At 65.4% G+C, this 18,784-nt stretch overlaps 3 protein-coding genes across 9 annotated transcripts in view; 1 reads left to right on the top strand and 2 right to left on the bottom strand.

Annotated features, from left to right (window-relative positions):
* The first annotated feature begins 950 nt into the window (after positions 1-950).
* On the top strand, positions 951-12,015 carry OPLAH (5-oxoprolinase, ATP-hydrolysing). Of its 3 annotated transcripts, XM_070803028.1 has the most exons (28): positions 951-1,185; positions 2,871-3,094; positions 3,166-3,357; positions 3,852-3,951; positions 4,030-4,153; positions 4,323-4,344; positions 4,474-4,518; positions 4,586-4,751; positions 4,837-4,975; positions 5,068-5,135; positions 5,264-5,529; positions 5,616-5,728; positions 5,816-5,986; positions 6,124-6,261; positions 6,342-6,480; positions 6,615-6,727; positions 6,964-7,115; positions 7,684-7,844; positions 7,925-8,026; positions 8,097-8,271; positions 9,739-9,923; positions 10,042-10,188; positions 10,276-10,410; positions 10,588-10,737; positions 10,847-11,004; positions 11,090-11,250; positions 11,424-11,521; positions 11,807-12,015. In XM_070803028.1, exons 1-28 carry the CDS (start codon positions 951-953, stop codon positions 11,951-11,953), a joined length of 4,026 nt encoding a protein of 1,341 aa, XP_070659129.1. In that variant the 3' UTR covers positions 11,954-12,015. The 3 variants fall into 3 exon arrangements, with proteins under 3 accessions (XP_070659129.1, XP_070659128.1, XP_019829113.2); XM_070803027.1 differs by having other exon boundaries at positions 4,323-4,518; XM_019973554.2 differs by lacking the exon at positions 951-1,185 and adding an exon at positions 2,259-2,411 and having other exon boundaries at positions 4,323-4,518.
* On the bottom strand, positions 11,599-14,948 carry LOC109568415 (sphingomyelin phosphodiesterase 5). 3 transcript variants are annotated; one of them, XM_070803047.1, is made up of 8 exons: positions 14,497-14,948; positions 13,336-14,247; positions 13,043-13,241; positions 12,814-12,954; positions 12,611-12,700; positions 12,452-12,515; positions 12,240-12,375; positions 11,599-12,168 (listed from the first exon to the last, which is right to left on the bottom strand). In XM_070803047.1, the coding sequence occupies exons 2-8, from the start codon at positions 14,158-14,160 to the stop codon at positions 12,076-12,078; spliced, it is 1,548 nt and encodes a 515-aa protein (XP_070659148.1). In that variant the 5' UTR covers positions 14,161-14,247; positions 14,497-14,948; the 3' UTR covers positions 11,599-12,075. The 3 variants fall into 3 exon arrangements, with proteins under 3 accessions (XP_070659148.1, XP_019829258.2, XP_070659147.1); XM_019973699.2 differs by lacking the exon at positions 14,497-14,948 and having other exon boundaries at positions 13,169-13,241; positions 13,336-14,420; XM_070803046.1 differs by lacking the exon at positions 14,497-14,948 and having other exon boundaries at positions 13,336-14,420.
* Positions 14,949-15,661: 713 nt separating this feature from the next.
* SPATC1 (spermatogenesis and centriole associated 1) overlaps positions 15,662-18,784 on the bottom strand; it is a 29,854-nt gene continuing 26,731 nt past the window's right edge. For all 3 annotated transcript variants that reach the window (XM_070803037.1, XM_070803036.1, XM_070803038.1), the window contains exon 5: positions 15,662-16,617. In XM_070803037.1, the coding sequence (XP_070659138.1) occupies positions 16,288-16,617 (330 nt within the window). In that variant the 3' untranslated portion in view covers positions 15,662-16,287. The remainder of the gene's footprint in view (positions 16,618-18,784) is intronic.

Below are 18,784 nucleotides of genomic sequence, written 5' to 3' on the forward strand. Positions count from 1 at the left end.
TCTTCTCATCTTTCCTAGGTTCCTCTGCACTACTGGCTAACAAGTGGAAACTGCAGTGAGCAGGCCCGCAAAATGCAAAAAACGACATGAAATAAATCATAATGGAAGAAATGACTCAAAATAATGGCAACTACACAGAACCATCCCACTAGAAAACACATGGGGAGAAGGAAGGAAGGCCTTCATATGTTCTCAAGTACAAACCCAGTTGTTGCCTTTGAGGGGGCTCCCCTGCCCTCAGGAACTGCTGTCCTTGTCTGCTGGGGCCTCCCTGCTGCCTGCCCCACCCTGTTCCCTGAGGTTGTGGCCCTGAACGTGGTGCCTCATCTGGGGTGCCTGTCCTTCATGGGACAATGACTCTCCCTGCCATCCGCACGGGAGGACCTCCTGCGCTTACCCTAAGGTGCTTGCGAGCTTACCCCGCGCCCCCAAGCTCTGACCCCCCAGAGTCTCTGAGGCCAGTCCAGCTCCTGCTGCTGCTGGGCCAGACACACCCCCTCCCTCAGGGCAGCTCAAACGTCCACCCACCTGCCCCCTTCAGATGATGTGCTGGCCACCACCACCTCTGGGACTGTGCCCAGAGACCCAGCCCCACAACCTGGCATGAGCAGCGGGTGGCCAGTGGGGAGGAGGGACGCCTGAATCATTCAGCTCCTTTCCTGCAACACCACCATGATAGGCTGGGACCCAGAACCTTCTGTCCACCAGGAGGGGCTTCCGGGAGGGACTCCCAAGTCTGGGGCAGATCTGGGCTCCTCTACTCATGAGCCAGAGGCCAGAGGTCGGGAGGTGCCCCGCTCAGGGTGCTCGGAACTGCTGGGTGCTGGCTCTGAAGCCCCGGAATGTGGCTGCGGTGGGGGGTAGGGAGCCGCTGACCTCACAATGGCAGGGTCCGCTGCCCCCTGGCCAGCCTGCCTGCCGCCAGCAGCTGCTGCCCACCGCTGCCGGGCATGTCCCTCCTCAGCAGCTACGAGGGCCTGCGGCAGGAGATCCAGCGGCTGGCACAGGAAAACGAGGAGCTGCGGCGGCTGGTGCAGCTCATCCAGGAGAACCAGGAGCTGAAGCTGGTGCTCAGGAACCGGGGCAGCAGCCTGAGCTTCTGTGGCCCCGGGCTCCTGGCTGAGGTGGCTGCCAGTCCCCGGCTCCCCCGGCGCAGAACCATCAAGTTCAAGGATGTGGAGAGAGGTGCACGCCGGGCCGGGGACTCTGCGGGGGCCACAGGCTCCACCAGTTCAGCCGTGTAGCAAAGTGGGGGCCCTTTGTGTCCCTGGGCCGTGTCCTGTCAGGTGCTGACAGGGGCTGTGGAGGAAGGGGGGTCTGGAACGGGGGCTCTTTCAGGGGTGCAGCAGAGGTGGACCAAAGGGAGGGAGCCATGTGACTGCCCTTCAACCCCCCAACATATGGGGGACACTGAGGTGGCTAGAGGCCGGTCAGTGGGGAGCCCTGCCACAGCCAGCGTGCAGCCCGGAGCCTGCGCCCTTAAAGCAGCCCACTTCCCCCTCTCCTCCTGGGACCAGCTTCAAAGGCCAGCAAGGGAGTGCAAAGCCGGGGGTGGGCCAGGGGCCAAGGTGTGGATGATGTCCCTAGCCGTCTGGCCCCCTGTCTGCCTGATCTCTGAGGTAAGGGGGCCCCCTTCACCTGCTGCTGCTCTTGGGAAACCGCCTATCCCCCACCGTTCCTTTTCTAGAGCCCTTCACAGCTTGAGCCCACCTCAGACCTGGGCAGGCAGCCAGGCAGCTTTCAGTCCACAGAGGAGCACGCCAGGGAGGGGCAGCCGTCCCCCTGGTGGTCACGGGACTGACCTGCTGTCTGGCTACATCAGCAGGAGTGCCGCAGGGTCGGCCAGGGAGGGTGGTGTGGAGGGCCCCCTGCCCACAGCGCCTGTGGAGAGCGAAGGCTTTCTCCAGGATTCGAACTCCTGGCTGCCAGGACCCTCAATTCCAGCCTCCCGCGTCGCTCCCCGACTCCCCCGTCCCTGCAACCGCGGCGCGCTGGGGCGCACTCCGAGGTCGTCTGGGCAGCTTGCTCCCCTCTCCCGGGGCGCCTGGAAGAGGCTTCCCGGGGCGTCCACACCCAGCGAGCTCCGAGCCGGCGGAGGGCCGGGCGGTCGCCGAGCCCAGGTGCCCGCGGGCCGGGCCGCGGGGTGGGGCCGCGCCGGCACAGGGCTGCCTCCGCGGGGATCGGCAAGGAGACGCCCACCGCCCTCCGGCCCAGCTCGGCCCCGCCCCGCCGTACTCGGGATGGCTCGCGGCCGAGGGAGGGGACGGCTCCGGGCCGCCCGATCCTGACGCAACCGGAGAGCCCGGAGCGCCGGGACCGGTCGTGCGGGGGGCGGGTCCCGCTTCCGGGCTGGGGGCGGGCGCGGGCAGGCTGCCGAACTGACGGCGAGCGACCCGGAGCCGACAGGCCAGGTGGGGACCCTCCCCGCTCTTCTCCTCACCCCTTGCCCCCGATCGCCCCCGCCGCGCGCTCCTCCTCGCCTCCCGGCCCCGGCCCCGGCCGGCCGTCTGCGCAGGCTCCGCCCGGTCCCCGTCCCCTCTTGCTCCAAGGTCGAGCCTTCGGGCAGTGAGCCTTCTCTCACCTGCCCCCAACGCAAGTGCCTCTTCCTGCTTAAAGGGTCCAGAAACCCCAGCCCCAGGGCTCCTGCTGCACCTCCTCCTCGGAAAGTCCTGCTCCAGGAGGCCCTGGGTTTCCGCCGCAGCCCTGGGCACTGGAACTGGGGAGTAGGCACAGGGGGCATTAGGCCCAGACCGGACTTGCCCAGCTCTGACTCCACCCAGGGCCCCTTCTGGGCCCGGAATCCCGTCCTCTCCCCATCCCAGCTCTGCTCAGGGCTGCCCGCCTATGGATGACCCACTGCTTCTGGCCAGTTCTCCCAGGACTGCCGGCTGAGGAGTCGCTGCTGGACTCCAGCCCCATCACCATGGGTGGCCCGGAGGAGCGCTTCCATTTTGCCATCGACCGTGGAGGCACCTTCACAGATGTCTTTGCCCAGTGCCCAGGGGGGCACGTGAGGGTCCTAAAGCTGCTTTCAGAAGACCCTGCCAACTATGCAGACGCCCCCACTGAAGGCATCCGCCGCGTCCTGGAGCAGGTGGGCAGGGCAGGGTGGCGGGTGGAGGGGTCTCTGGGCCAGAGGCCTGAAGTCTGACCACGTGGTTCCAGGAGGGGGGCGTGCTGCTGCCGCGGGACCGGCCCCTGGACACCAGTCGCATCGCCAGCATCCGCATGGGCACCACGGTGGCGACCAATGCGCTGTTGGAACGGCGGGGAGAGCGGGTGGCACTGCTGGTGACGCGCGGGTTCCGAGACCTGCTGCACGTGGGCACCCAGGCCCGCGCGGACCTCTTTGACCTGGTGAGCTCATCCACCTCAGCGGTGGCTGACTCCGCAGAGCACATTTTCCCTGGGGTGCCTAGGCCTCTCAGGGAGGGCAGTCCTTGGAAGGGTCAGTGCTAGCCCAAGGCCACAGCTGATAACAGGTTCTGGACACTCATGGTGGGACACTGAGTCCCCCCCAGCCCTGAGTGGCCACGTGTTGTCCTGGGCCTGTCCTCCACTCTGCCCTGTCCTGGACGCTGACCCTCGCCCCTCTGGGGGGTTCTGGGATGGAGCAGCTCTGTGAGGGCAGACAGCTGACGGCACTCAGATGCCTGGGGGCAGAAAGCCACACCGGGTGGGCCTTCCTGGGGCCACCCAGTCTGACTGTCTCCTGGGACCATCCCGTCTGACTGTGTCTCCTGGGGCTGCCCACTGGGACACATCCCCTTTGCCTGCATCGCCCCATCCACGCAGGACCCCAGCAAGGACCCTCAGGCCTGGGCCCCCTCTGAGCCTCTGCCCGCCCTCAGGCCGTGCCCATGCCCGAGACGCTGTACGAGGAGGTGCTGGAAGTGGACGAACGGGTGGTGCTCTATCGAGGGGAGCCGGGTGCTGGGACACCCGTGAAAGGTACGGCGCCGCCAAGTGCTGGGGGCGGGGCAGCAGGCACTGACAGCCTTTGACCCCGACCCCGCGGCTTCCCCGCAGGCTGCACAGGGGACCTACTGGAAGTGCAGCAGCCTGTGGACCTGGGGGGCCTGCGAGGGAAGCTGGAAGGTCTCCTGTCCCGGGGCATCCGCAGCTTGGCCGTGGTGCTCATGCACTCGTACACGTGAGTGGGCTGTGGTGGGGCGGGGACGCGGGGCGGGGGCCGGGGTCTGGGCCGGCATGCTGGGGGTGGGGGGCGGGACGGCGTGCGGGGCGCGGGTGGAGCAGGGGCGGGCATGCGGCGTGCGGGCCGGCGGGTGGGGTTGGGTCTCAGTGGCGCTCGGTCCTCCTAGGTGGGCCCAGCACGAGCAGCAGGTGGGCGCCCTGGCCCGGGAACTGGGCTTCACGCATGTGTCGCTGTCCTCGGAGGCCATGCCCATGGTGCGCATTGTGCCCCGGGGGCACACGGCCTGTGCTGACGCCTATCTCACGCCCACCATCCAGCGCTACGTGCAGGGCTTCCGCCGTGGCTTCCAGGGTCAGCTCAAGGTGAGACCCCCTCCCTGCCCGCCCCTGGCCCGCCCCAACCCGCCCCTCACCGCTCGCCTGCCCACAGGACGTGCAGGTGCTGTTCATGCGCTCCGACGGTGGGCTGGCGCCCATGGACTCCTTCAGCGGCTCCCGCGCTGTGCTCTCCGGCCCTGCGGGGGGCGTGGTTGGTTACTCAGCCACCACCTACCGGGTGGAGGGCGGCCAGCCAGTCATCGGCTTTGACATGGGAGGTATGAGGGCCCGAGGGTGGGGTCCGGGGGCCTCAGTTGCTGGGCTGGGCAGCATCTGGGTGTCCTTGCTCCCCACCCCCACCAGGCACGTCTACCGACGTGAGCCGCTATGCTGGCGAGTTTGAGCATGTTTTCGAGGCCAGCACGGCTGGTGTCACCCTCCAGGCCCCCCAGCTGGATATCAACACTGTGGCAGCCGGTGGGGGCTCCCGCCTCTTCTTCAGGTCAGTACCATCCTGCACCTGTGCGGGGACCCCCAGCCCCGCCTCCTAACCCGCCTCCCAACCCGCCTCCAACGCCAGTCCCCTCTCCAAAGGTCGGGCCTCTTCGTGGTGGGGCCAGAGTCTGCGGGAGCCCACCCTGGCCCCGCCTGCTACCGAAAAGGTAAGCGCCGGCATACTCTCCCTGAGACCCTTCCGGCACAGCCCAGCCCCTCCCCCAGCCCCACCCCCACTGGCCACGCCTGGCACCCACCTACAGCCCCCAGCCCCCACACTGTCCACACCTCCCAGGGGGCCCTGTGACAGTGACGGATGCTAATCTGGTCCTGGGTCGCCTGCTGCCTGCCTCCTTCCCCTGCATTTTTGGGCCGGGAGAGGACCAGCCACTGTCCCCGGAGGCGTCCCGAAAGGCCCTGGAGGCTGTGGCCACGGAGGTCAACAGCTTCCTGACCAATGGGCCTTGCCCGGCCTCCCCGCTGAGCCTGGAGGAGGTGGCCATGGGGTTTGTGCGTGTGGCCAACGAGGCCATGTGTCGGCCCATCCGTGCACTCACGCAGGTACGCCCACCTCTGCCCTTGCCTGTAGGGGGAGTTGGGGGGGCCAGGTGGATGTAGGGGCCACTGATCCCCTTCTGGTTCCCCAGGCACGAGGTCATGACCCCTCGGCCCACGTGCTGGCCTGCTTTGGGGGAGCTGGTGGGCAGCATGCTTGTGCCATTGCCCGGGCCCTGGGCATGGACACTGTGCACATTCACAGGTGTGTCTGGGTGCAGTGCATGGGTCCGGGGAGGGGTCCCACTTTGGGAGACACTGTACCCACCGCTCTGCCGTCCTTGTCCTGTAGGCACAGTGGGCTGCTGTCGGCGCTGGGGCTGGCCCTGGCTGATGTGGTGCATGAGGCGCAGGAGCCCTGCTCCCTGCCATATGCTCCCGAGACCTTTGCGCAGCTGGACCAGAGGCTGGGCCGCCTGGAGGAGCAGTGTGTGGAGGCCCTGCGGGCCCAGGGCTTCCCCAGGTGGGGCTCTGGGGGCTACCAGGCCACCTCACTTGGGGTCCCGTCAGTGGCAGTCGGGGAGGGCCAGGCTCTGAGAGCTGCAGGAGGCGCCCCCACCTGGCCCCCTGTGCTAGCACCCCCACCTGCCACCATTGCAGGTCCCAGATCAGCACCGAGAGCTTCCTGCACCTGCGCTACCAGGGCACGGACTGCGCCCTGATGGTGTCTGCCCACCAGCACCCGGCCAGTGCCCGCTCACCCCGAGCTGGTGACTTTGGGGCAGCCTTTGTGGAGAGGTATGTGACCTCCGCCTCCCAGGAGCCCGGGCGCATGGGTTGGCCTGGCTGCCGCCCCTGACAGTCCCCTCGGGACGCAGGTACATGAGGGAGTTCGGCTTCATTATTCCCGAGCGGCCGGTGGTGGTGGATGACGTGCGGGTCAGGGGCACCGGCAGCAGCAGCCTTCACCTCGAGGACGTCCCAAAAGCCCATAGTGGGCCTCCCCGGGTAGATAAGGTTAGTGATCCCACGTGTGCCCACCCACCCGCCCACCCACCCACCCACAGCCACTGGGACGTGAGGACAGGAGTGGAGGGGGAGTCAGGGAGAGCTCTGGGCCTGGAACCCTGCTCACCCCACACCCTCCTCAGATGACCCAGTGCTACTTTGAGGGGGGCTACCAGGAGACCCCTGTGTACCTGTTGGGAGAGCTGGGCTGTGGGCACAAGCTTCAGGGGCCCTGCCTCATCATTGACAGCAACAGGTGGGCTGAGGCCTGGCTGGGGTGGGGGTGTGTGGGGTGAGGCCCAGGGTGAACTGTGGGGCCCTGGTGGGCGGGGGTGGGGGGGGTGGGTCGGTCCTCTGGCCCCAGCTGCAGGAGTCTGGAGGACTCTGGGGTCCCTTCACGGTTGGGATGTTCCTTGGCCTGGGTATGTGGGGACCCTGGTTGGGTGGGGGTCTGGCCTGGCTTCTCCAGCCCCTCTGCTCCCCTGCCCCCAGTACCATCCTGGTGGAGCCAGGCTGCCAGGCAGAGGTGACTGAGACTGGGGACATCCGCATCTCTGTGGGGGCTGAGACAGCCAGCGTGGTGGGCACGCAGCTTGACCCCATCCACCTTTCCATCTTCTCCCACCGCTTCATGAGCATTGCTGGTGAGTGGCTGCACAGTCCTGCTCCCTCACCTGCTCCCTGCGGTGCAGGGTGGGGGTCTGCACGCTGGGCAGTGTGTGCTGGGGTGCCTGGCAGGGGTATGCAGGGAGAAAGTGCGATCGGGGGAAGGGCAGAAGCAGAGCCTCTGAGCAGTGGGGCAGGCAGTGTGGCCCCAGCCCTGGGATGGACCTGCTGCACCTGCAGGTCTGGGGCAGGGGGGTGCTTTTGCCCTCCCAGCACCGTGTGATCTGGGCTCTGCACAGGGAACCCAGGCTCAGGGTCAGGCTAGGTGCTTGCTGGGGCCACTAACATTGGGTTCTTACTGCAGGAGGCAGGGCGTGGGGTTGATGGGGGCACCGGGCAGGGCTGAGAAGGGAAGGGCTGCCCTTGGCACGAGCAAGACGTCTGGCCACGTCCTCACGTGTCTAGGTACACCGTCACCATCACCCGCTTCGGGTCCTGGGTCTGGGACTCAGAGGCCTTGAAGGCGGTGGGCCCCGCCCCTCTGTACCCAGGCCGGGCTGTGGGCAACATGGGGCCAGCGGGCATCTGGTCACTATGTGCCCCCAGAGCAGATGGGCCGCATCCTGCAGCGCACGGCCATCTCCACCAACATCAAGGAGCGTCTGGACTTCTCCTGCGCCCTCTTTGGGCCCGACGGGGGGCTGGTCTCCAACGCCCCTCACATCCCTGTGCACCTGGGTGCCATGCAGGAGACGGTGCAGTTCCAGGTTCGGGAGGCCCCTTCCCCTGACGCCCCTACCCCTCAGCCCTTCCCCCTCCCCACTCTGCACCTGTCTCTTGGCTTCAGATTCAGCAGTTGGGGGCTGATCTCCACCCCGGCGATGTGCTGCTGAGCAACCACCCCAGCGCGGGGGGCAGCCACTTGCCAGACCTGACTGTCATCACACCGGTGAGGGGCACTGCCCAGGGACCTGTGGAGGAGGGCCACCGGCGCTGCTGACCGTTGCTCCCACCCCTAGGTGTTTTGGCCGGGTCAGACACGGCCTGTGTTCTATGTGGCCAGCCGTGGGCACCATGCAGACATTGGGGGCATCACACCAGGCTCCATGCCCCCCCACTCCACCAGCCTGCAGCAGGAGGGCGCGGTCTTCCTTTCCTTCAAACTTGTGCATGGGGGAGTCTTCCAGGAAGAGGGTGAGTGGCACTGGGCTGGTACATCTGGCTGCTTCCTACCTGCCCTCCCCCCAGGCCAGCCTCCAGGCTGGGGTAGCCAGGCAGTGACCCCGCAGAGTGGTTGCACAGTATCTCTCAGAGATAATCAGAGGCGCTGAGCTAAGTTGTGCCTGGGCCCAGGGAGGCCTCAGTGGTTTGGGGGTGGGTTGTTGGCCAGGACACCCAAGGGTGCAGGAGAGGGAGAAGCCTAATTCAAGGTGGGCAGCTGCTTCTGTTTATAATTCATACACTGGTTTGCCTTGGGTCTGGGGGCTGCAGACAAACAGGGGTGCCAGGGGCTACAGGCTCCTGGAGAGCTTCCATGGGCCTGGGTCAGGGCAATAGGTGGCGGGGCAGCTGTGAAGGGCTTCAGCTGGGCCCGAGCTGGTCTGCTGGTGCACTTGCTGACATGCAGTACATAGAGGGTCGGAGGATGGCCTGCAGGCCAGGCGGGGGTGGGGTGGGGTGAGGGCTCTTCCTGCCCTGGGGGATGCTGAGCCTCAAGCTGGGGACAAGGGTGAAGGTGGTCTGGAGGTCAGGGTTGGTGTCTGGTGGGATTTGGGCATGGGGGAGGGAATGAAGTTTGGACAGCTGTAGGACGGAGGTTCTGGCTCTGTGGTTGCTGAGGAGGTGGGGCAGCAGCTTTGGTGGGACCTGGGGGCGGGACGGCCAGTGTGAGGCTGCCAGGGGTGAGACCCCCGGGGGCATCTCAGAGTGAGAACAGGTGATGGGTGACCAGACCATGTGCTGCTGTGGGTGTGAGGACACAGATAAAGGGGCCGAGGCCTGGCTGCTGCCTGGGTCAGTGCGGGGTGGGGGCAGAGGGCAGGGACCCCTGAGGGACATGGACAGGCAGAGGACCCGGTGGCCAGGGAGCCTCAGAGAGGATCCTGACCCAGACTCAGGAGAGGCGCTTTCCCAAGGCACGGAGTGGTCCTTGGGGTCGAACCTGTACTGCTTGCCATGGGTGGAGGCTTTGTCCTGGTCTGCTGGGGCCAGGGATGGGGGAACAGACAGCCATGCTGATGCTCTTTCAAAGTGATTGGCTGTGGCTGCGAGTGGTAGGCCCTGGTGGGGAGGGGGGGGTTAAATAAGGGAAGTGGTTTTTCCTCTTGGCGGGAGGCCTAGAAAAGGCTGGAGAGTGGGCCAGTGGGAGGTAGGGCAGGAGGAATGGAGGTGGTGGGGAGAGTTTGCTCGGGGAACCTGCCCCCTGCCCCTGCCCTTACCTCCAGCCCATGTGTGGTCACAGCAAAGCTACCTGTCTATTCTAGGGTGCCCTGGGGGACTGGGGTGTGATGAGAAGGTTCAGCGGATGGGGGAAGAGTCAGCAGAGTAGTAGGGAGCCAGTGCTGGGCCAACACGTGGAGCCTGCAGTGCCCCGGCAGAGGAGCAGGGCACCAGGCGGCCCTGGGACTCCCAGGTGGCTCAGTGGCGGTCCCATCCATTTAGCGGTGACTGAAGCCCTGCGGGCGCCAGGCAAGATTCCAGGCTGCAGCGGGACACGGAACCTGCACGACAACCTGTCGGATCTGCGCGCCCAGGTGGCGGCCAACCAGAAGGGCATCCAGCTGGTGGGCGAGCTCATCGGGCAGTACGGCCTGGACGTGGTGCAGGCCTACATGGGCCACATTCAGGTGAGCCGGGGGCAGCAGAGCGGGTAGCTCTGTGCTCGCCCCCAGGTGGGTGGGCAGAGGAGGAAGGGGCACCTGGCCCACCTGGAAGGGACATGGCTGATGCTGAACTCCCCGCCAGGCAAACGCGGAGCTCGCTGTGAGGGACATGCTCCGGGCCTTTGGAACTGCCCGGCAGGCCCGGGGCCTGCCCCTGGAGGTGTCTGCAGAGGACCACATGGACGACGGTTCCCCTATCCGACTCCGAGTGCAGATCAACATGAGTCAGGTCAGTCTTGGGAGGGGGTGGGTACCTCCTCGGGCATCACGGGCACACCTGCCGGGCTGCTGACCTCTCCCCCACTCTGGTGGGCAGGGTAGCGCGGTGTTTGATTTCAGCGGCTCAGGGCCGGAGGTGTTCGGCAACCTCAACGCGCCGCGGGCCATCACGCTGTCTGCGCTCATCTACTGTCTTCGCTGTCTGGTTGGCCGCGACATTCCACTCAACCAGGTGCGCGGGGCTGTGCTGTGTGCAGGGACAGCGGCTCCATCCCAAGCCCGGGTCACCCTCAGTGACCGGGAGAGGTCAGCTCAAGGTCGGCTAGATCTTAGGGAGCAGGTGGTGTACCTCCCTCCACACACACCCCCGCACCCCCCCTCCTTGTTGACAGCCGCCCTCTGCCCTCAGGGCTGCCTGGCTCCGGTGCGCGTGGTGATTCCTAAAGGCTCCATCCTAGACCCTTCCCCCGACGCGGCCGTGGTGGGCGGCAACGTGCTCACGTCGCAGCGCGTGGTGGACGTCATCCTGGGGGCCTTCGGGGCCTGCGCCGCTTCCCAGGTGCGGTGGGCCCAGGGGACGCTTTGTGCGGCCAGAGGCGGGGAAGGGCTGCGGGCGGCAGGGAGGGGCTGCACTCGCAGCCAGCGCAGCGACCCCTTGCCCCTGCCAGGGCTGCATGAACAACGTGACCTTGGGCAACGCCCACATGGGCTACTACGAGACGGTGGCGGGCGGTGCGGGCGCGGGACCGGGTTGGCACGGTCGCAGCGGCGTGCACAGCCACATGACCAACACGCGCATCACCGACCCCGAGATCCTGGAGAGCAGGTGACGGCTGGGGGGGGGGGCCGGGGGGGGCGGGGCTGGGCAGCGCGGGGGCGGAGCCGGCTGGGCTGAGCCCAGGACCGTGCAGGTACCCGGTTATCCTGCGCCGCTTCGAGCTAAGGCTGGGGTCCGGGGGTCGCGGCCGCTTCCGGGGCGGCGATGGCATTATCCGTGAGCTGCTTTTCCGCGAGGAGGCGCTGCTGTCCGTGCTGACTGAGCGCCGCGCCTTCCAGCCGTATGGCCTGATGGGTAAGTGGTTCCCCCTCCCCCCCCGCCACGCCCAGCCCCTATCGCCGTGGGGATTCTGTTCCCCACCCACCTCCTGTCCCATCTGTCCTCCTGTTTCCCCACTAAACAACCCCCCTCCCCCATCTTTCACTTCCTTGCCTCCTGGGCCACTCCCACCTTGCCTCTTCCTGCAGGGGGTGAGCCTGGTGCCCGGGGCCTAAACCTACTCATCCGGAAGGACGGCCGGACAGTAAACCTGGGTGGGAAGACCTCGGTGCCCGTGTACCCCGGGGTAAGGACTGCGGCCTGGCCTGTCCCATCCTCACTCCCCCACCCCAGTGGCCCTCATCCCACAGAGGGTGAATGGAATTGTGGAGATAAGCGGAGACCGAGTTTAATTTGGCTCCTGCAAGAATAGGGGGCCGAAAAAAAAAAAAAAAAAAGAATAAGGGGCCGAGGACCCGGGCTCCGGGGTCCAAGCTGGCCGATATGGACACGCTGCCCCGTGGGGATGGGGCCTGCAGCGGGAGGCAGGGCAGCGCCAGGCCCAGGTTGATCCTGCCCCTCTGCTCCACAGGACGTGTTCTGTCTGCACACACCAGGCGGTGGGGGCTACGGGGACCCGGAAGACCCCGCCCCACTGCCAGGTTCGCCCTTGCAGCCCCTAGCCTTCCCGGAGAGGGGCAGCGTGTATGAGTACCGCAGGGCCCAGGAGGCTGTGTGAGGAGGGCCCACACAATAAAGATCCCTGAAGTCGCCGTTTCCCCTGGCGACTGGCCAGGCTCACGTTCTGTGTCACCGTCCGTCTTTCCACCCGTTCTGGCACCTGTCTCCTGCAAGCTGGCCTTAGGAGGACGTGGACACTCGGAGCCGAAGTCCCACGGCCAGGTGGTCTGTGAGCCCGGCCAGGGCAGTGCTGAATGTCACCTGCTCCACCTCCTGGAGGGCGGGAGGCAGGTTGGAGAGTCGCCCCAGCACGGCAGGCCCATACCCTGAGCTCTGGCACTTACCGGGCTCAGAAGGCCTCCAGGCGCGCTGCGGTAGGTGATGTAGTCCAGGCGCCGGCCCCGCCAGGACTCAGCTGGGGGGCCTCCACGGGGAGGGCCTGCCAGGTAGCGGCGGCGCCCTTTCTTCTGCTCCAGGGCCCTGAGGAGAGGCCGTGTCACCAGGGTCAGGGCAGCCCTCATTCCCGACCTTGTCTGACCCCCAGGTAGCCACTCACCTACGCAGCATCTCCGGCGAGCAGGCCACGGAGCGGCGGAGCTCCGAGGGTCTCAGCAACGTCCCTGGGGTGGGCGGGGAAGGGCGTTATCAGTGGGCGTCTCCGCGGAGCCCGCCTGAGGTCCGCCCGCCCCCATCCGGCTGCCCCGCCCCGGCGTACCCAGGGCCCAGGGCTGCTCCCGGCGCGTGCCCAGCCGGCAGGGGTCCCGGAAGCAGCTGAAAAACCGGTGCTCCTGTTCCTGCTGGTGGTCTGTGGAGAGGTGACATTCGGGGTGTGTGTGTATATGTGAGTGTGTGTGTATGTGTGTGTGCACGCGCGCGCAGGGTGTGTGTGTGGGGGGGGGGGGGGGCGGGCCGTCTTACCTAGCGAGCAGTTGTCGAAGTTGAGGTCACCCAGGAGCACGCTGAAGGCCACAGCCTCGTCACTCTGGCGGCTCTCCGCCTCGAACTGCTCGGCCCAGTCCAGAAGCACCGTCAGCTGTTTGCAGCGCAGGAGCCCGTCCTCTGCGGGGCGGGGCGGAGGAGCCGGTGTCCGCATCCTGGACACCCAGCTTCGCCCCCCGCCCCACCCCATCCTGATCCGCTAGCCCACCTAGGGACTCGCGGCGGCTGGGGCAGTGCATAAACTTTGCAAGGAGGGGAGGTGCTGGCCAGGGTTGGGACTCGCCGCCGCCGCCACGCAGAGGGGCCTCCTGCTTACGAACCCGGCAGGGCTCACCGCTGGGCGCGTGCAAGTGTGTGCAGTGCAGGAAGCCCACGACGCGGCGCCCGTCCAGGATGCCCAGCTGCGCCTGCAACACCACGGACCTTGGTGCTCCTTCGCGTGTTCCACTCCAAGCCCCGCCCCTCCCTGGTCTGGGAGCGCCGCGTACAGGGGACAGGTACCTGCGCGGAAAGTAGTCCCTTGGAGGCCAGAGCATCCTCGCCACGTGCGTGGGGGAAGGACTGGAAGGCGGCGCGCAGCAGCGGATAGCGCGAGGCCAGCAGCAGCCCACTGCCCAGCAACTTGAGGTGTAGGCCGGGCTGCAGGCCGAATGTGCCCACGTCGTACAATACCGGGCCCAGATTAGATGCCAGGAGGCTAACCAGGCGTCGCTCTGCGCGAAGATCGAACGCCTCCTGCAGACACACGAAGTCCAGACTCGCTGGCATGGCGCCTGTCAGCACCCCGCACGGCATCGCCTGCACTGGCGAACCGCAGCCCGTAGCCCCATAGGGCGAACGCCGCAGGCCGGCGAGCAGCACGGCGCCCACAGCCGCGGCCCGCCGCTGCGTGTGCGGCAAGTTGTTGAAGCGCGCCAGCCCGTCGGGGAGCAGGCACAGGTTTGCGCTGAAGAAGCCGAAGCTGCGCGCGGGCTCAGTGCGGGGGCACCAGGGCGCAGGGGGCGCCCAGCACCGCGGAGGAGGCTGGTAGCAGAAGGGGCGGCGCCAGGCCTGCAGCAGCAGCCAGAGCAGTAGCGCCGGGAGAGTCAGGGGCAGGGCCGCGAGCAGCAGCAGCAGCGCGACCCCGGCGCCTGCGGCGGTTCTCAGCCAGCTCTGCTCGCTCCGGCTCTCGGCCGGCGCCCAGCAGCCCAGCAGCTGGTCCAGGGCCCAGTAGGCCGGGAAAAGCAGCGCGCGGGTCAGGCGGTGGAGAGCGTGCAGCACAGGGTGCGGGAAGGGCGAGGGTCGTAGGGCGCAGGGCGTCGGGGGCCAGTCGGGCGGGGATGGCATGGCGCACGAGGCTCTTCGGCAGTGTGAGTCTCCGACGACTCATTGGCTTCCAGCGTGCGAGTCGATCCGTGCGTTCGTCCGCGGGAGCTGCAGGGGAGTCGCAGGGGTCAAGGCCACGTGGCACAGCTTGTGCGCGGGGTCGGGAAGGCGCTGTGCCCCGCGAGCTTGAGGGTGCGGACGCTGGCGGAGCCGCCCGGGAAACCGCCCTCTGCTCACTGGCGCGGAGTCTCTGCGGCGGTTGGAGAGAACCAAAAGGAAAGCAGAAGGGACCCTGGTCCCGCCCCAGAAGCCCCTCGCCCCGCCCTCCCCTAAAAGCCTTAAGGAGAACTCGCAGACCGCGCGGACCAGCGCAGCTCCCGGGTGCAGCCCACACCCAGCGGAGGCCGGCACTTTTCCCGTGTCCGGCGGCCAGACGGAGTGCGACGCGCGCTGCGTCCAGCTCTCTGCCTCCTCCCGCCAGTCAGGGTGAAGTGGCCCTTCGCTCCTGCTGCCCAGACTGCGGCGTATACCCAACCCCGAACTGTGCCCCGGTTCGTGACGTCTAGCACCTGAGTACGAAGACACGCCCGCAGACGAGGGGCGGACTCGAGCAGCCTAACCAGCCGCCAGCTCTGCGTCGGCTCTGTAGGCCTACCACGAGAAACTTCCAGTCTGGGGGAAGGACCGTTGGTTCAGCTCTGCGCGGCCGGCTTGGCCCTCCGGGGCACGCGAGCCAGATGGGAGCCACTCTATTGGGTCCCAGGACCGAGCTGCTTAGCCTTGCTCAGGTGCTGCCTTGCCCTCCCCTCCCTGGCCCCCATCTTTCTCATTCCAGCTGCGAAGCGGTTCCTAGAGCTCTTACGGTTGGCTCCTAAATTGCCCTGAAGCTTGGGCCAGGGTTGCCCTTCCCGCCTGCAGACACAGAGAAGGGGTTCTGCTCCTCGCACCGCCCCCCCCCCAAATTTTCCAGAAATCCCGGATCCCCTGTAGAAATCAAGGTCTGGTGCTGGGTGTGCTCCTTCCTACCGTCTGTCCTGTTGTTCAGCCTTCTCAGCAGACAGAGCTAGGCGCACCTAGGGCTCTCTGCCTGTCTGTATGCAGGGGCCCTCCCTGCCTTTCCCAGGGGTCTGATTTCATCTGCTGAAGTAGGCCTGGGGGGAGGGGAGTAAGGCTGCAGAGAGGCAGCAGCTCTGGGGCCAGAGACCCCAGCTCACACTAACCCCCTCTCCTCTGTACCCTCTTGCTGGTAGCTGACATTAACCCATGCCCGGTGGCTCCTCTGTCCCCTGGTGATCCTCAGGCTGGTGGGCAGCGGTACTCGGGAAGCCTCCTGGCTGGGGTCCGCATCCCCACCACCACCTCTGGCCTCTTCCCCTCCTGCAGGAAGGCCCTCTCCGCTCCTCATGCAGGTCCTGAAGGGACAAGCACCCTGGCCTACACTCAGGGCATCTCGCACTCCCCACCAGCCTTCCCTCTCTGAGTCTATAGGTTACCTCCCGTGTCCCCTCCTACCCCACCCCACTCCAGCTCTCCTGTGCTGCTCAGCTGTGCCCCTTCAATAGTGGGGAGCTGCCCTCCCAGTTCTGACTCTCACAGTCTAGTCCCTTCCTGCGGGAGCCTTTGGCCTTGCAGGGCCCCCACCTCCCTGGGCTGCCCAGTGCCCAGGTGTGAGTGAGTCTCTTTCTCCTGGCTCCTGTCCCTTTAATGTCCCCCTGCCCTTGATGAGGGTCCAGAAAACATGTCCCCACCCTCCTTGTCCCTGCCTAGTGCAGAGGGAGGCGCTCCTGTGCCCACAGCCTCCTCTGGAGCCCACTCTGCCTTCTGCTCTGGGCCCAGGCCTCACCTGGCCGCCAGCAGGTGGTCAGGGCTGCGGGCACACCCACACACCCGCTGCCAGCTCGGCTCCTTCTCGCTTCCTGCTCTGGCTATTCCAGGCCTCAGGCCATGTGAGGGGAGATGTGGGGCCTCTGGAACACCCCCTCAGCATGACAGCTGCTGAAATTTGGCCTTGGGGCTCTCTCCGGGGACCCCGAGGGGCAGGAGCCCTGAGAGCAGACAGGACGGAAGGGCCCCAGAGGAGGCGGCACCACCCAGGAGTACCGGCCCGGGCCCAACGGCCAGCGTCCGAGGGAAGCTTTAATGGTGGCGTCACCAGATGAACATGGGCTTGCCATCATCGTGGGCCAGCTGGCTGAGGCAGGAGAGCAGCAGCAGCGCATCAGTGAGCATGCTGGGGTGCACAGTCTCCACCAGCACGCGCTGCAGGAAGTCCACTGTATAGGAGCCACCCTCGGACGCGGCCAGCTCCGGCCGCTCCCGCAGGATGCCGTAAGCATTCACCAGCTGCTCCGTCAGCGCCGGGTGCACCCGCCCGTTGTAGCCCAAGCTCTGCAGCCGGTTCATGATGCTCACGTAGCGCTGTGTGAGCGTCTGGCACAGCTCCTCATCCAGCTTGTGGTCACTGGGGTTCAGGGAGGCCTGAGGGGACAGCAATGGTCAGGGACCCTTGGCTCCACCCTGGCCCAAGAGCAGGCAAACACATGGGGGCAAAGGAGGCTGTGGGGTGTGGTTCCGCCAGGATCACGGTCGGAGGGCGGGACCTGCAGGGAGGTCTCCTGGAGGCCCTGGCCGAGGCGCCTCTAGGGATCCAGGGTGGGGGAACCCTGTGGGCTGAGCCTGAGCTCAGAGCTTCCAGCAGCCCCATCACCAGCTCCATCCACCACCTGGAATTGGACTGAGCTGGGGCCACAAGCAGCAGAGGACGGAGGGCGTGGCTGCTGGTGATGAGACACCAGGGGACCTCCCCAAACCCCCAGGGTTGCCTGACTGGGAAAACGCCACCCAGGGTCTTTCCCAGGCCTCCTCCTGGGTCCGGCCTTCCTACTTCTCAGGCTGTTCTCTAGGCCCCCTGTCCCAACACCCCATCCTTAGCATCTTGTGCCCACACCCTGCGGGGGTCCCTTCCAGCCCTCACCATGTGCTGACAACCCCGGGCCCAGAGCCAAGGCCCTGAGTCCCAGCACTGCTGTCACTCGGGCGCCGGCTCCGGTGTCTGGGCCTGAGGTCGGTCTTTACCTACTTTGTCCCTGCCGGGCTGGGCCTGCACCCCGCCTCCCAATCCCTCCCTCCACTGCCTTCTGGTGCCCTCAGCTTGAAGTTCTGCTGAAGCAATCTCGAGGTCTTAATTTTTGAACAAGGAGTGCTGTGTTTTCCTGTGCACTTGGTCCTGCAAATTCTGTACCTGTCGCTGGTACCGCTGCCCCCAGGCCCATGAAACAGTGGGTTGGCAGTGCACGGAATTGGCTGGGTGTTGCCCAGTTAGAGCCCCCGTGTGGTTCCCGCTGCTCCAGCTCCAGGGCCAGGGCTGACCCTCAAGGCCCCCATCTGGCCCTGCTCACCCTCTGCCCGCAGTTCCCTAGATGCCACCTCCTAGGGTCGCCCAGTCCGCTCAAGCATCGCCTTCTCCAGTTAGTTCCCTGTCTGCCCCTACCTGGGTGGTCGTGTGAGCGGAGCACCAGGCTCATGTTAGGGTTCAGCCAAAGCAGCCTCTGACTTCTGGCAGGGGCAACCCTGAGCCACTTTGCAACACTGGGACAGGCCTGTCTTCCTGACCTGGGTTCCATCTGGCTCCATCTGCTGGAGGCCAGCAAGGTGGAGGCTGGAGTGCTGGAGTATTGGCGGAACTATTGACTTTCTTAAACACTGAAAAATTGCCTTACAGACATTCTGCCTCCTCTTCTTGCCTCTTCTCTGGGGAGTTGCATTTAGGGCTGTGACTATTGCCCAGTATAAGTAGAAACAATCCGGCAGGGCGAAGAGTGGTGGGGAAGGGGAGGACTTGCACAGCCCAGGCACTGAAAGACCGAGCTTATTTCCATTTAAATGGGCAGTTTCAAACAACTCAAACCCTCTTTCCACGGTTTGATGTCTAATCTACATGGGCAACTAGACTTTACCTTACAATTTAATGTAATCTTTGCCAACTAGATATCAGACGCAGCATTTTAGAGACATAAATATTGTGCTTCTCTGTGTCATGTGCCCATTTTTGAATAGCCGCCGTGCCTGCACGCATGACACAGCAGGAGTGGTGGCTGTGGTCCAGGACAGGTCAGTTCAGTTCAGTTCAGTCACTCAGTTGAGTCCCATTCTTTGCGACCCCATGGACTGCAGCACACCAGGCTTCCTGTCCATCACCATCTCCCAGAGCTTGCTCAAACTCATGTCCATTGAGTCAGGGATGCCATCCAACCATCTCATCCCCTGTTGTCCCCTTCTGCCTTCAATCTTTCCCACCATCAAGGTCTTTTTCAGTGAGTTGGTTCTTTGAGTCAGGTGGCCAAAGTACTGGAGTTTCAGCTTCAGCATCAGTCCTTCCAGTTAGTATTCAGGATTGATTTCCTTTAGGATTGACTGGTTTGACCTCCTTGCTCTCCAAGGGACTCTCATGAGTCTTCTCCAACACCATAGTTCAAAAGCATCAATTCTATGGCACTCAGCCTTCTTTATGGTCCAACTCTCACATCCATACATGACTACTGCAAAAACCATAGCTTTGATTATTCACAAATTTGTCAGCAAAGTAACGTCTCTGCTTTTTAATATGCTGTCTAGATTGGTCATAGCTTTTCTTCCAAGGAGCAAG

The sequence above is a fragment of the Bos indicus genome, chromosome 14 (genome assembly GCF_029378745.1).
Source record: "Bos indicus isolate NIAB-ARS_2022 breed Sahiwal x Tharparkar chromosome 14, NIAB-ARS_B.indTharparkar_mat_pri_1.0, whole genome shotgun sequence".
NCBI lineage: Eukaryota > Metazoa > Chordata > Mammalia > Artiodactyla > Bovidae > Bos > Bos indicus.